At 43.5% G+C, this 12518-nt stretch overlaps 1 protein-coding gene across 1 annotated transcript; it reads right to left on the reverse strand.

The window, feature by feature from the left end:
* Positions 1-8515: 8515 nt before the first annotated feature.
* Positions 8516-12276, reverse strand: LOC146178232 (barrier-to-autointegration factor-like). Its single transcript, XM_084578040.1, has 2 exons — positions 12146-12276; positions 8516-8987 (listed from the first exon to the last, which is right to left on the reverse strand). Exons 1-2 carry the CDS (start codon positions 12224-12226, stop codon positions 8841-8843), a joined length of 228 nt encoding a protein of 75 aa, XP_084434166.1. The 5' UTR covers positions 12227-12276; the 3' UTR covers positions 8516-8840.
* Between the last annotated feature and the right edge of the window lie 242 nt (positions 12277-12518).

Below are 12518 nucleotides of genomic sequence, written 5' to 3' on the forward strand. Positions count from 1 at the left end.
ATTTGCCTACCACTTCCAGTGCTTCGCTACATATTGTAAACTGCTGTTCCTTCTCAAGACAGTTGAACAGTAGCTTAGTCTTCTGCATATTAATTATAGGCCTGCTTTCCTGTTTTTTTAGCTTAGGTTATCAATCATTATTTGCAATTCGTGCCTTGAGTTACTTAGCAAGGCAATGTCATTAGCGCATCGCAGAATACTGAGATATTCTCCATCAACCCTTATCCCTAACAGCTCTCATTCCAAGTCTCTAAATACTTCCTTTAAGCAAGGTGTCAATAATACTGGGGAGATCCTATCTCCTTCTCTGACACTTTTCTTTATAGGAATTTTATGCCAACGGTCTTATCAAATATTTTTCATTGGACCGACGACAGACGTAGGTGCTAAGACAAGAACACCGCGAAACTCATGTCTGTGCCTGTCATCAGCCAGCATTGCATATTTCATAATGACAGAGAGTAACCTAGCACAACAGTGCATTCTCCCTTTTCAAAGACCAAGTGGCGCAGTGCGCATTTCCGGGGATAGTATACCCAGCGTTAAGCACGGGTACTCCACGCTTGCTGGCACTGTCCCCTATGACGTTCTCCTGCTGAGCACAAGGTTATAGCGTCCAAATTCTCTTTATATTGTTTGAACCGAAAGTATTTTCTTTCTATGTTTCCCATGCCAAACCGCGCCACCATCTTTATGACCCGTCTTGTATTACTCCGAACGCTTGGCGGCCATTCTTTGTGTCAACATGATTTTTAAATTGGGATTGATTGCTCGATTCGTTAGAGGTCTGGGAGACATTCGTATGACAGACCATAAGACTGCCCTCCTGATGCACGTAAACTTTATACGTGTGCCCGCTATACACCGGTGATTGATGAAAGCCTACCCTGAAGTTGCGCTCGGCCTATCTGGGGTAGAATTGCTGGGAAGAAAGGTCAGGATCTCCACTTTCATTACAACCGTTGTGTTCTTATATCGCTCTTTTGCGAAAGCTACTTTTGAGCCAATGCTTATTTATTTTCTTCCGTGTAAATTCCACAATCCTCATGGTGATAATTTTTTCGTGTCTGGTTTCTTAGCGCTGTGTTAATTTGTAAAAAATATCCTCATGAGCACCCAGAAAAACATTTACGTTAAAGCGAGGCTGAAACGCTATGTGAGCATAGTATTGCAGTGAAGTTTCCGGCTGACTATTCACCCTCAAAACCACCGATAACCGACTTTATCATACTTTTTGGTAAGTGAAAATGCGTCCAGATTTACCTCGAATGATCGCAGCAAAGTGTTACTGCTTGCAAATTATTCTAGATTCCTCATTCCTTTGGCACCTCACCTCGAAGTTGTTGTTTTTGTTTTTTTATGTCAGCTATAACGCAGTGCCTGATGTCATCGACGGTACCGGAACCATGGAAGAATGCAAACATTATCCTCATTCACAAGAAAGGGGACTCTAAGGACCTTAAAAATTACAGGCCAATCAGCTTACTGTCTGTTACATATAAGGCATTTACTAAGGTAATCGCTAATAGAATCAGGACAACCTTAGACTGCAATCAAGCAAAGGATCAAGCAGGGTTTCAGAAACGGTACTCTACTATCGATCATATCCATACCATCAATCAGGTGATAGAAAAATGCTCGGAATATAACCAGCCCTTATACATAGCATTCATTGATTACGAAAAAGCATTTGACTCAGTTGAAACCTCAGCGGTGATGCAGGCACTGCGAAATCAGGGAGTAGACGAGCCGTACGTAGCCGTACGAAAAATGGTAGCGGTAACATTAAGAGATAGGAAGCGTGCAGAGTGAATCAGAGAAATAACTCAAGTTACCCACTTTCTAGTGGAAACTGAGAAGAAGAAATGGGCATGGGCAGGACATGTAGTGCGAAGAGAGGATAACCGATGGTCGCTTAGGGTAACAAACTGTATTCCACGGGAAGGAAAGCGTAGTAGGGGGCGGCAGAAGGTAATTAGGTTGGCGGATGAGGTTAAGAAGTTCGCAGGGCTTAAGTGGATGCAGCTAGCAGAGAACAGGGTTAATTGGAGAAATATGGGAGAGGCCTTTGCCCTGCAGTGGGTATAGTCAGGCTGATCATGATGATGATGAATGTTAGCTCGGCAGCCACTCAGTTCAACTACCACCGCAAAACACGCTTGTTGCTATCGCCACAGAGATATTTTAAGCCCCTTAGAAAAACAATGAGTTTCAGTCAGAATACTTTCAGTGAGTTCATGACAATCGGGCTTCCGTCACCCCTACGTGTCAGATGGTGGAGATTTGGAATGCCGTTAAGTCGTCATATTTCCGCGAAAATGAAGCCTTCCGCATAGGCTTTCTGCAAACCCACGAGCAGTCCAGCTTTCATCACGAGCAGTCCAGCTTTCATAAACTACCACATGAATATGTACAGAGTGGCTAAATCTTGTCAATCGCGTGGCTGCCTTCAACGCGCGGGATGACTAAGCGAAACTGAGGAAGTTTTTTTAGAAAGAGAGAGAGAGAACTCTTGGAACGAAAAGTAAAGAATTGTGACAACTGTGGCGCGATCGAAACTGTTAAACACGTCTTGCTTGAGTGCCCTGCATATGCTAACGAGCAAGTTTACTGTGAGCATTCAACATTGCATGAACAAGTTCTCCCCAGGGCCTCTAACATTGAACAGTATTTTAGGTTCCTTAGCCTACCCTAGGCAACAGAGACAAGCAATGAACTTTCGCTTTGAATATTTAATCTGTCTTTAGTACTTCAGGGGTCTCATCTGAGATTGAGATATATTGAAGAGAAAGATTATGAAGGCTTTTACTAAAACCGTTCATATGAAAAGATGAAGCTAATCCTGCAGTCAACAATTTAACTTGTGAAAGAGTCCATCGTGACCCATGTTGATAAGGTAAGCCTCAATATTGCTGCACTGATCCCGACATGAATTGAAAAACGAAACATGAATCAGAAATAGAACCGTGTGCCGTGAAATCCCACTTTCTGCCGATCGTCTACGCCAACCGCCCAAACTTCTCGCAAATTTCAGCAAAGAGGCGTCTGTCATTTGAGAACGTTATGGACCCCGAACCCGCTATGACAACAGGTCACTTCAAATGCCCCCAGCAAACCAGTAAGGTGATATACCTCAATATGGAGACAACCTGCGATATTCTATAGGTGAGATTGTTCGGGAAGAGCTGTTCCTGATGCTGCCTTCTTCGCACCATGCCTCAGGTAGCGGCACCCGCTGGCATCATCCGCGAAGTGCAACATGCGCTTGCCAAACTGATGTCGACTGCAATCGAAACTGAAGCATCAGCCTATGTAGGCTTTGCCGGCGCACTGCGGAGTCCTGCGCAGCAAAGAGACACCCCAAGCCTTTACCGGCGAAGACCACTTGCACGAGAACAGCACTTCATGTTTTGCATGCGCGTTGCCAGTGATGGTCATGGCCTCATAACCAATTGGCAAAGTAATTTTAGAGCATATTTAAACTGATGATGATGATGATGATGATGATGATGATGATGATGATGATGATGATGATGATGATGATGATGATGATGATGATGATGGTGGTGGTGGTGGTGGTGATGGTGATGACGCGGACGATGATCTATGAACAAGGGTGACGTTCGTCAAGGAGCATCGTGTCGCAACTCTTATTTCCTTATCCAAGGTATAAATGAACTTTGCCAAGCAATTCACTCTACAGGAGCATATCATCTGACAAGGGAATGGCTTGTACCCACTATATTTCTGTGATTAGACTACAGAAGTGAGGATCGAGCGCTGCACCTCCCGCGAGCGATAAGAATGTTCTAACCCCTACGCCATCACTGACGGAAGGTTTGTACATAGGCGGGCGATCCATCAACCATTTCATCAAGGTCTAAGGCAGTATGTTTACTGGCATAATGTGCTCTTTTTATTTGTTGTGTTCTTTTTAAGCTATACTTTGTTTACCTTCATTGTAGCGGAACAGCGCAACAACGGCTGGACATAGACAAGACAGCCAAGCAAAGTCCTGGTGATGTTGTGCTGTGCCCCTACAATGAATGTAAACTAAACAACCTCATCTTTATTCATTTACTTTGCCACTTGTAGGAGAACGTTGATCCTCAGCTATGATTTGTAGTTTTAGAATTATTACAGAGGTTCACCTAGCATATCCGCCTGTTACTCAATGCTCGTTTACCTACTAAGGGCTAGCTGATAGAAGAGCAGCATTTAAGGGAAAGTTGACTTCGGCGAATTCACGAACATAGACCCATGCATATGGTTATGCATATAGTTCCCTATTCACCAAATGAGCCAAAAGGTCCTTGTTTTCATAGCCAGCACATACCACATTTTCAGAAACATGCGCATTTTATGCCAGAAACTTGCGAGCATCTGAGAAGCAAAGCGGATAACGAGCCCTTTGCGGATATTACCGACTCAACGTTTTTAAATCGGGTCTGTTGGAAAACTGCCAGGTACAAAGAGAGCCCAAATGATCGCCGGTAGCTCATCGTAACTAAAGTTCTTTGGTAAATTGTAAATCTCGACTTCTATGTGAACTCTGTCAGCGCGCTGCTGACCCTCATCATACGCAATCACATAATAAAGGCGTTTCACATGGCAGAAAAGCGGCGATAGCGGCTCTTTTTTTAACAATGATAGAACCCACGGGCTATCGCCTGGGACAAGCTCTCGAAAGGTTCTATTTGCTTGTCTTCTCGTTTTCCGTCAGTGGCACTTACCGGCCATTTGCCTCTGCTGAGGGTCGAGCTGCGTAACGTTACGCGGTGACACTTCGCGCTACGCTTATTGTGCCGCGTTACGCCCAGTCGCTCTCCATTTCTGTGCTGAATCAACCATGAAAATGGCAGAATAAAGTGCATTCACAGCGTCGACAGTAAAGACATCATTGGAATGAAGCATGCCCTTCTCTGTAAGATACAGTGCATTTCTAAGCGACGAAGTACACTTTAAACTGCTTGCGAGCTCATCATAATGCTGACATGATGCTTTATTTGCTAACTACTTAATTCACTAGTACTTATTCACGATATATGATGCTCGAACAACTAGTGCGACAGAATGTCTCAGGTTCGCTGATTACTGTGCGTTGTTTCGCGTGTTATCTTTTCATTTTATAGCACTGCTCTGCGAGTCCTAATTGAGATGGGTGGTGTATGGAATCCCGTATAATAAGCACTTCAATTTTATAATATTGGTCAGGGTTCCCAACTACAATCCTGCAACAGAGACATTTATCTTGTTGCTAATTGATTCACGTCGATGTCCATTTTACATGTACTTAATTCTTGCGTAGGCTGACGCTATGCGACGGGTTCGAGCTTATGTTATCATTAAAGTGGAGTTGACGAATTCCTTTCATTTTTGAAAACAGGAGTTTTCCTAGATATTTTTTATATATTTACAGTGTAAAGTGTCAAAAATCAGCCGTAATAAACATTGCATCTGAGCAGTTACGTGTCGCTGTTTCGTTGCGGCTGTGTATTCATAAGCCGGACCTTTGCTCTCAGTGCGGTAACTTCTTTCGGATGGTGTCACCCGTTAATAATTAGGGGGGTAGTATTAACGATGCGCCCTTAATGGTGCGCACACTCCCAGGCACCCTTAGAGTGAGTGGGGGTAGTTGTTCCGGTCGCAAAGGAGATGCCCTCGACCTGCGTGGCAAGCTCAGCCGGAATTCAACTACCTTGTAGTGACAGAAGGGGGTGGTCGTTACCAGAGTAAGGATCGGAGTCAGAAGTAACAAACAAAACACAATTTATGCACAGCAAGAGACGATACAAAGGAATACACAAGATCACTTGAAATACACAGACGAGAGGTTCACAAAATAACAAACGCTATGCATGCAATTACAAGATGATTCAATAACACAGAGGTTTTCCAACAGATCAAACACGAGAGAGTTACATAAACAAACACCAAATTGTTCACCGGGCACTGTTGCAGTCCGACGCCTCAAGAGTCACGATGTGGCCGCCATACGAGACGAGCGCCGCTCCCTTGTAGCTCCGTGGGCTTGCCAGCAGCGGGTGATCCCCGGGAGTCCAGCCGAAGCACAGGCGAACACGTCGCAAACACTGACGAACTGACTGACTGCCTGACTAACAAGCGGCGCGGTCTCTTTAAATAGGGCGCGCCGCGTCTGTCTGTTAAAACGCGCCAAAGCTAGCGCGCACACACACTTAGCTTCGCTGGTTATAGCGCTCCCTTCGCCTCCCGTCGAGCCGCGCGTCGTCATTGGCTAGGTCCCATAGAAGATTCTGAAATTTTCTGGCGTATTCCAGGCCGACTAACCACCGTCCTCCCCGGGCAATAGGAAATAGGGTGACGACAACGCGTACAAAGCTACGCGCTCTCCCGCGCGGGAAAGGAGGCTTTTCTCTTCATGCTTTTGCACGCGACGCCGCGCGGGCCTCGCGCCGTACCAGCTTGATGAAAATGTGCGCCGATTTCGTGACAGATGGTCTTGCAAGTATTTGATCAAACTCGCAGGAAGCCCTGCAGCTCTATCTCAATTTTGGTTACATGCGGTGCTGGCAGCTTTTTCTCTCCCAACGAAACAGCTTTCCGGGTGAATTAAAATACGAATCGCATCTGGAAGGGTCAGTAAGAAAACATTTCAAAACACTGAAGCACCACATACGACCTAAACTTTGCGAAAAGAAGCTTTCAAACCACTTTACGCATCATGTGCAAAAGGGGTCTACAACACGCGGCCGATGGCAGAGCTCGTAAAACTAGAGTTACTACAGCGCCATCTAGCGACAGCGACCGGGACAGTGATAGCGACATATACATCTCGATAAAATGGAGAACCACCACGATTCTCGATCCCAGATAGCTGTTGCTACATGGCGTTGAAATGCTGTTTTCCCGAACTCCAACACAGGCTGCGTGTTGTATACCACTTTTGCTCACAGTCGACTGTACGCGCAAGCAAGCTGATATCAAGTAATTCTGGATACAGAAAAGCACTGAGTCCTTTATTTATGTAAAAAAAGAAATCTAAAGACTATGAGTGTACATTTTATATACTTTCTATATTTTTGTTAGACATTTTACCATCATTTTTCAACGTAAGATGGGACCACGACAAACTACATTTTTAAAAGAAACCACAGGTAAGGGGGTTTATCACGATTAGACCATATTATTATTTTTTTTTACAAAATTAAGATGGTTTAAGCGCAATGCATCGCTTTGCGTTGGACTGATCTACAGTATCTTAAGGCAATTATTAAGAAAAACCATGGAAATGTAGAACGCGGAACTCAGAAAAGAAAACACAAATAAGTAACATCTTTTTCTTCGTGACCGTAGTTTTTTCCCGAATTTTCTTCTCGGCGTTAAAAGAAAAAAGCCGCATTTTAACTCCTACTTTGAATACACCCCATTTCTTTTCAGACTCTCGAACGGCGTGTTTTCACTTTGGCATATTGTAGTGAATCCGGTTGGCTCAATAAAAAGCAACCTTGAGCGAAAATTTCCACATCTGTTTCAATTTTTCTCGGAATCGCTTAAACCTCCCAGCTTTTGCTATGTTTCTTTTGAAACGTTGCAAACATTAAGGATATACGCGTGCTTCTTTGCGTGGGTTGTTGTTCAATGTCGATTTGGAACAATCGCCCTGCTCTGTAGAGGTTTTTTTTAGTTTTATGCTTTTAGTTTCATGGACACTGGTCTTAGTCTCAATTATCTTCAATCGTTTTCACGTATTACATAGTACAGAATATGTACCGTCACTGATGGAAACGTTGCCGCAGACAGCCGCTAACAGGGACGTCTGCTGTTTATATTGCTATTAAGAGTGCGGATCAATGCATGCCAATAGTGCGTGTGGACCAGAGCCACCTTTCATGGTGCTAAGTACCACTAATTCGCTCCTCTCAAGAATGGTTCCTTGCTCCGGGACTCAAGCCCAGTCATACAGCTACAAATAATGCTATAACACTTTCACAGAGACTTCACATTTGCAAAACAAAATGATGGCAGAGACATTTGAGACTTCTTAGGTGTATCACTGCGAAAGCAAATGTATATATTTCCCGCAAATTATATATTTTCAAGTGAGGCTTTCTTTCTGCTAGTATTGCATTGAATTAGTATGTGTGCATGCATACTGGACACAGACTGCCATCCTTCACGAGGTGTCTGGGAGCCGTAATCGCCGAAACCTTTTTTTGAAGGTATGCATATGGAGGTAAACATGTCGTTCGTTCGAATGTATGCTCCAGGCTAACATGAAACTTGAATAGCACATGTATAATCATAACAATTAGCCTGAATAGACACCCGCTACCTGAAAAAAACTTTGGCAGTTTATTTTACATCATGCATATAAAATCATTTCCGTGTTTTTAGGTGTAAAAGGATTTATAGTCAAGCAGGCTTTTTGTCAATCCTCGTGACCCCGGTTATAATGCCGGTTATAATGAAAATTCAGGCCTGCAACTTGCAAAGTGAGCACCATTGCAAAAAGAAAAGTCAGTCATCATATAGATACGTTCACTGCCTGAAAATGGTTGATTTATTCCCGTTACAATGTTGCTTCTTTGCATGCGCGGTTTTCTAGCACCTCATTTACATAATGTATTGAAACATTTATGCTCGCACCCTCTTGAGCAGTAAAGTTGGCTCGTGGAGATAAGTCGTTTTCGTTGACGCAACAGATGCGCGAAGAGTAAGTGGTGTCTGCGACAACATCGGGGGAACGGGGGAGGGGAAGAGTATAGCAGGATGTTCCAGGAGCTGGCGAATCTAATTTAAACGGGAGGCACAGGAAACATCGGGCTTGCAGTGGCATGTAAGAAGCACTGTAACGATGTTTACATGAAGTTCTGGCACCAGTCATCCACGCAACGGTAGCAGTCTCGGGCCTGCTTGCTGTTGGCACCGGTAACATCCGTCAGCCAGGAACTGAACTGTTTTCTGTCCCCCCTCATCAGCAGGTATTGTCCAACGACACTGTCGGCCTGAAAGACAAAACAATGACAACGCCATTCAAATACGCAGTCTAAGGTATACGAGATATTTTTTTTAACATGTAGAGATTTGTATATTAAGAACTATGAGCGAAGCTTCTGTGCGATCTGTGCAGGTGGGTGCGTAGCAAGGCGGACATCATGTGCTAGATTAAGCTTCCTGAATAGACGATTAAATAACCAGATTTAGCAACAGAGTTCTTTTCATTTTAAGGTACAATATTATATATAGAATTAAAAAACCTCACCATCAAAAGCGAGCCCAGTTTATAGACTTTCTTAGTCAGCAATGTGGTTGGAAATATGGAACGCTTAACGGCTCGTTGACTAGGTTTTCTGGAAGTGCATATTTATACAATTATGTTAGTTGTATTTAATAATAAAGAGCACTTAACAAGACTTCAGGGGGAGCCTCATGCAGTTCGCAAGCCGAGCCTACGTTTCGTTCCTTGCTTTTTCATACTGTGTAGCCATCTTCTTCCTCTCGTTCTACCTCAAATGTAATATACATCAGATAAAGGCCCTGATTGTGTATTTGATGGTGTTGAAGATAGCATGATTCTGGATACCATACAAGCAGTAATGTCATTTTATACGTATAAGATGCGAAAACCCAATCTCAGCGTGATTTGAACCGCTTAATTTTGAAGTTAATTATTTCTGCATCACATCGCGACAGAGAAACTTGAATACCTGGGTTCATCTTCGATAGTGACGGTCCTCAAGTTCGCAACGTTTACCACTCCTCAAAATCAAAAATAAAACATCGCAATACATAATTTGGTTCATTTTTATGATTTCGCAAACATTAAACACCCCTCAAAGTCGAAAATAGAAAATCGCATTACATAATTTGGTTTATTTTTACGTGGTCATCATATTCTTATCAGGAAAGCAGGAAACCGCACCGACATATATGTTGCTGGTTTAAATAAGTAAATAAATAAATTCTCTACGGGTGAAAAAGATTCAACTGGCATACTGCAAGTACTACTACAATATCAGTTCCAGGACATCTAGAAATCGGGCTTCCAAGTGCTAGTTTGCGGATATACAAAATTGAAATAAAAAGCGTGGTATGCTGATGCTTTTTGAAATAATCTCGGAACTAATACATGTTTCCTTGTACATTTTAAATGCTTCTGTCCATTTTATTGCAAACATTTTTCTTCCTGCTGCTCATGTATTAGTATGCATTCATCAGCAGTGTTTTTGTTTTTCATCTGATTTTTTCAACCTGCGCGCTGGCTGTTTTGTACAGACTAATTTATCTTGCTTAGTTTATTTTGTTTTGTTTACGCATTGTATTTTCGGATGGCAGCCTGCTTGGAAGCCGTCCGTTGATTTGTCGTCCGTAGTCAATAACCTACTGAACACAACAAGCGTATTTGACCTGATATGAGGAGGGGAATGTAGTCTGGTGATTCTTTTATTCCGACTATTTCCAATCTCTTCATTCCCATTGGCTCAGCTTGTTAGACGTCCCTGGGATCAGCGACGATACCTAAGAACCAACCCTCTGCACTTGTGACATCATCCACAAGGCCGCAACCTCACCTAAGCAGCATTACAAATTGCACCTATGAAAGAGAAGAGTTTTCTCTGAAAAGAAAAAAAAAAGGTGTCAAGAAAGATTAAACCGCTGTACTTTGGGTCTCGAGGTGGCTGTACTTCCTCTGCATCACCTAGTAGAATTTCTTCACTGCGATAGTTTAGAGGACTTAAGCGATCGCCTAGCTCAGTAAAGTACTGACATATTAGCCATAAGTTACATTGCAGCAACGCTCGGGTGAACTTAAGACTTACAAATAATGGCTTTTAGCAGCCATTCTAAATTGCACTGCTACGTAGGGCTATTAATTAAAGCTGTTAATTACAGCTGCTAATTAGCAACTAATTACGTTCATTATTTAACAACAACGCACAATATTAGTATTGCAACGTCGTCGCATCAACTCTGAAGTATATTTAAGCGTCCCCTAAGGTTTCATTCAGCAGCCCTGCCTGAAAGTTATCGGCTTGTGTTAGAATGTCTCTGTTGCCAAGTGCTCACACGAGGCGTCTGTTCTCCTGCCCACAGTGGTGGCTCACTAGTAAAGTCGCCGGACTGCCCAGGAACTCGGGTTCGATTCTGCCGCAGTTGCCGCGGCTCACTGGAGACGAAATCATCTGTACGATATCAGTGCACGCTAAAGAATCCCAGGCGGTGTAAATTGACGTACCCCTTCGCTGCTGTGTCACTCATACCCGACCTATCTTCGAGATGTTAAACTCCATTTACCATGAATTGCGCATACACCCGACCAATGTTCCACTCCTTTTCACACACACTGCGTTAAAGCTGCACTGGCCATGAATTTTAAATTGCTCTGTACCGACACGTCATTGCTTTAGAACAAAAACGATGCTACTTCCTATGTCCTGTGTAAGACAGAATAAGCGAAGGCAGATGACGCCACTACCGGTCGATTTCACCAGTAAACTTCGGTTGCGACGATCGAGATTTGGTCACGGATTCGAGCAAAACTACACCGCCATTCGCTTGCAAATAACGATTAAGGAGAATTTTTTGAAGTCCTCGATTTAATTCTAGGAGCAAAAACTAGATCTTCAGTGCACTTTTGAGAGCTATGTGTTCGTGATTTGCTGCCGGGTAAACTTGAGCGTAATCGTAATGTAAAAAAGTCTATTTCTTCACTGTACGCCAAAATTTGATCGAAATGACTTCATTGTCCCTTTATTTCACGTCTCCGGACCAACGTAATTTTGTACCTCAGGTCGGCCTCGAACTATAAAGTGTTTCGTCCGTGTACTCGCTTCTTCGTTCCGTCCATATTGTGACCGTACTATAAGATAATAGAAATGCGCACCGTCATCGAAACCATCAGTGTGCTAAATATAAAAGTAATCAGTGCACCGGCATAATTGTTTGTTGCAGCTCCTTCAATCAACGCTTGCCGCTTGTCGGATTTTATTTCTTTTATTACTTGCATAAGTTGAGCCGGCGCAAAACCTTACAAAGGACCAGAATAAGAGTAGAGAGAGCCTCCTTCATGCTGCCCGTTGCGTTCATTTAGGTTGGTTCCTCGAAGTGGCTAGTTAACTATCCGTAAATGATAAATGCATGCAAAAGCCTGCGGAGGTCTTACTCTCGAATATCCGTTGGCCTTCAATCGACCTCCAAGGGTGTCGCCAATGCCGGCAAGTTCCGTGACACTCTTGTTTCCCATAGGTACAAAGGACCATAAGAAGAGTACGGCAGAGCCTCCTTCATGCTGTCCGTTGCGTTCATTTAGGTTGGTTCCTCGAAGTAGCTAGTTAACTATCTGTAAGTGATAAATGCATACAAAAGCCTGCGGAGGTCTTACTCTCGAATATCCGTTGGCCTTCAATCGACCTCCAAGGGTGTCGCCAATGCCGGCAAGTTCCGTGACACTCTTGTTTCCCATAGGTACAAAGGACCATAAGAAGAGTACGGCAGAGCCTCCTTCATGCTGCCCGTTGCGTTCATTTAGGTTGGTT

Source organism: Amblyomma maculatum, chromosome 9, assembly GCF_055883805.1.
Source record: "Amblyomma maculatum isolate TAMU_Amacu chromosome 9, ASM5588380v1, whole genome shotgun sequence".
Classification (NCBI taxonomy): domain Eukaryota; kingdom Metazoa; phylum Arthropoda; class Arachnida; order Ixodida; family Ixodidae; genus Amblyomma; species Amblyomma maculatum.

Bases quoted from the DNA above. Each gene is read 5' to 3' on its own strand.
- LOC146178232 (XM_084578040.1), bottom strand. From the start codon at position 12,226: ATGGGAAACAAGAGTGTCACGGAACTTGCCGGCATTGGCGACACCCTT. The intron at 8,988-12,145 runs GTAAGACCTCCG...TTTGTCTTTCAG, and splicing joins AGGCCAACGGATATTCGAGA to GCCGACAGTGTCGTTGGACA.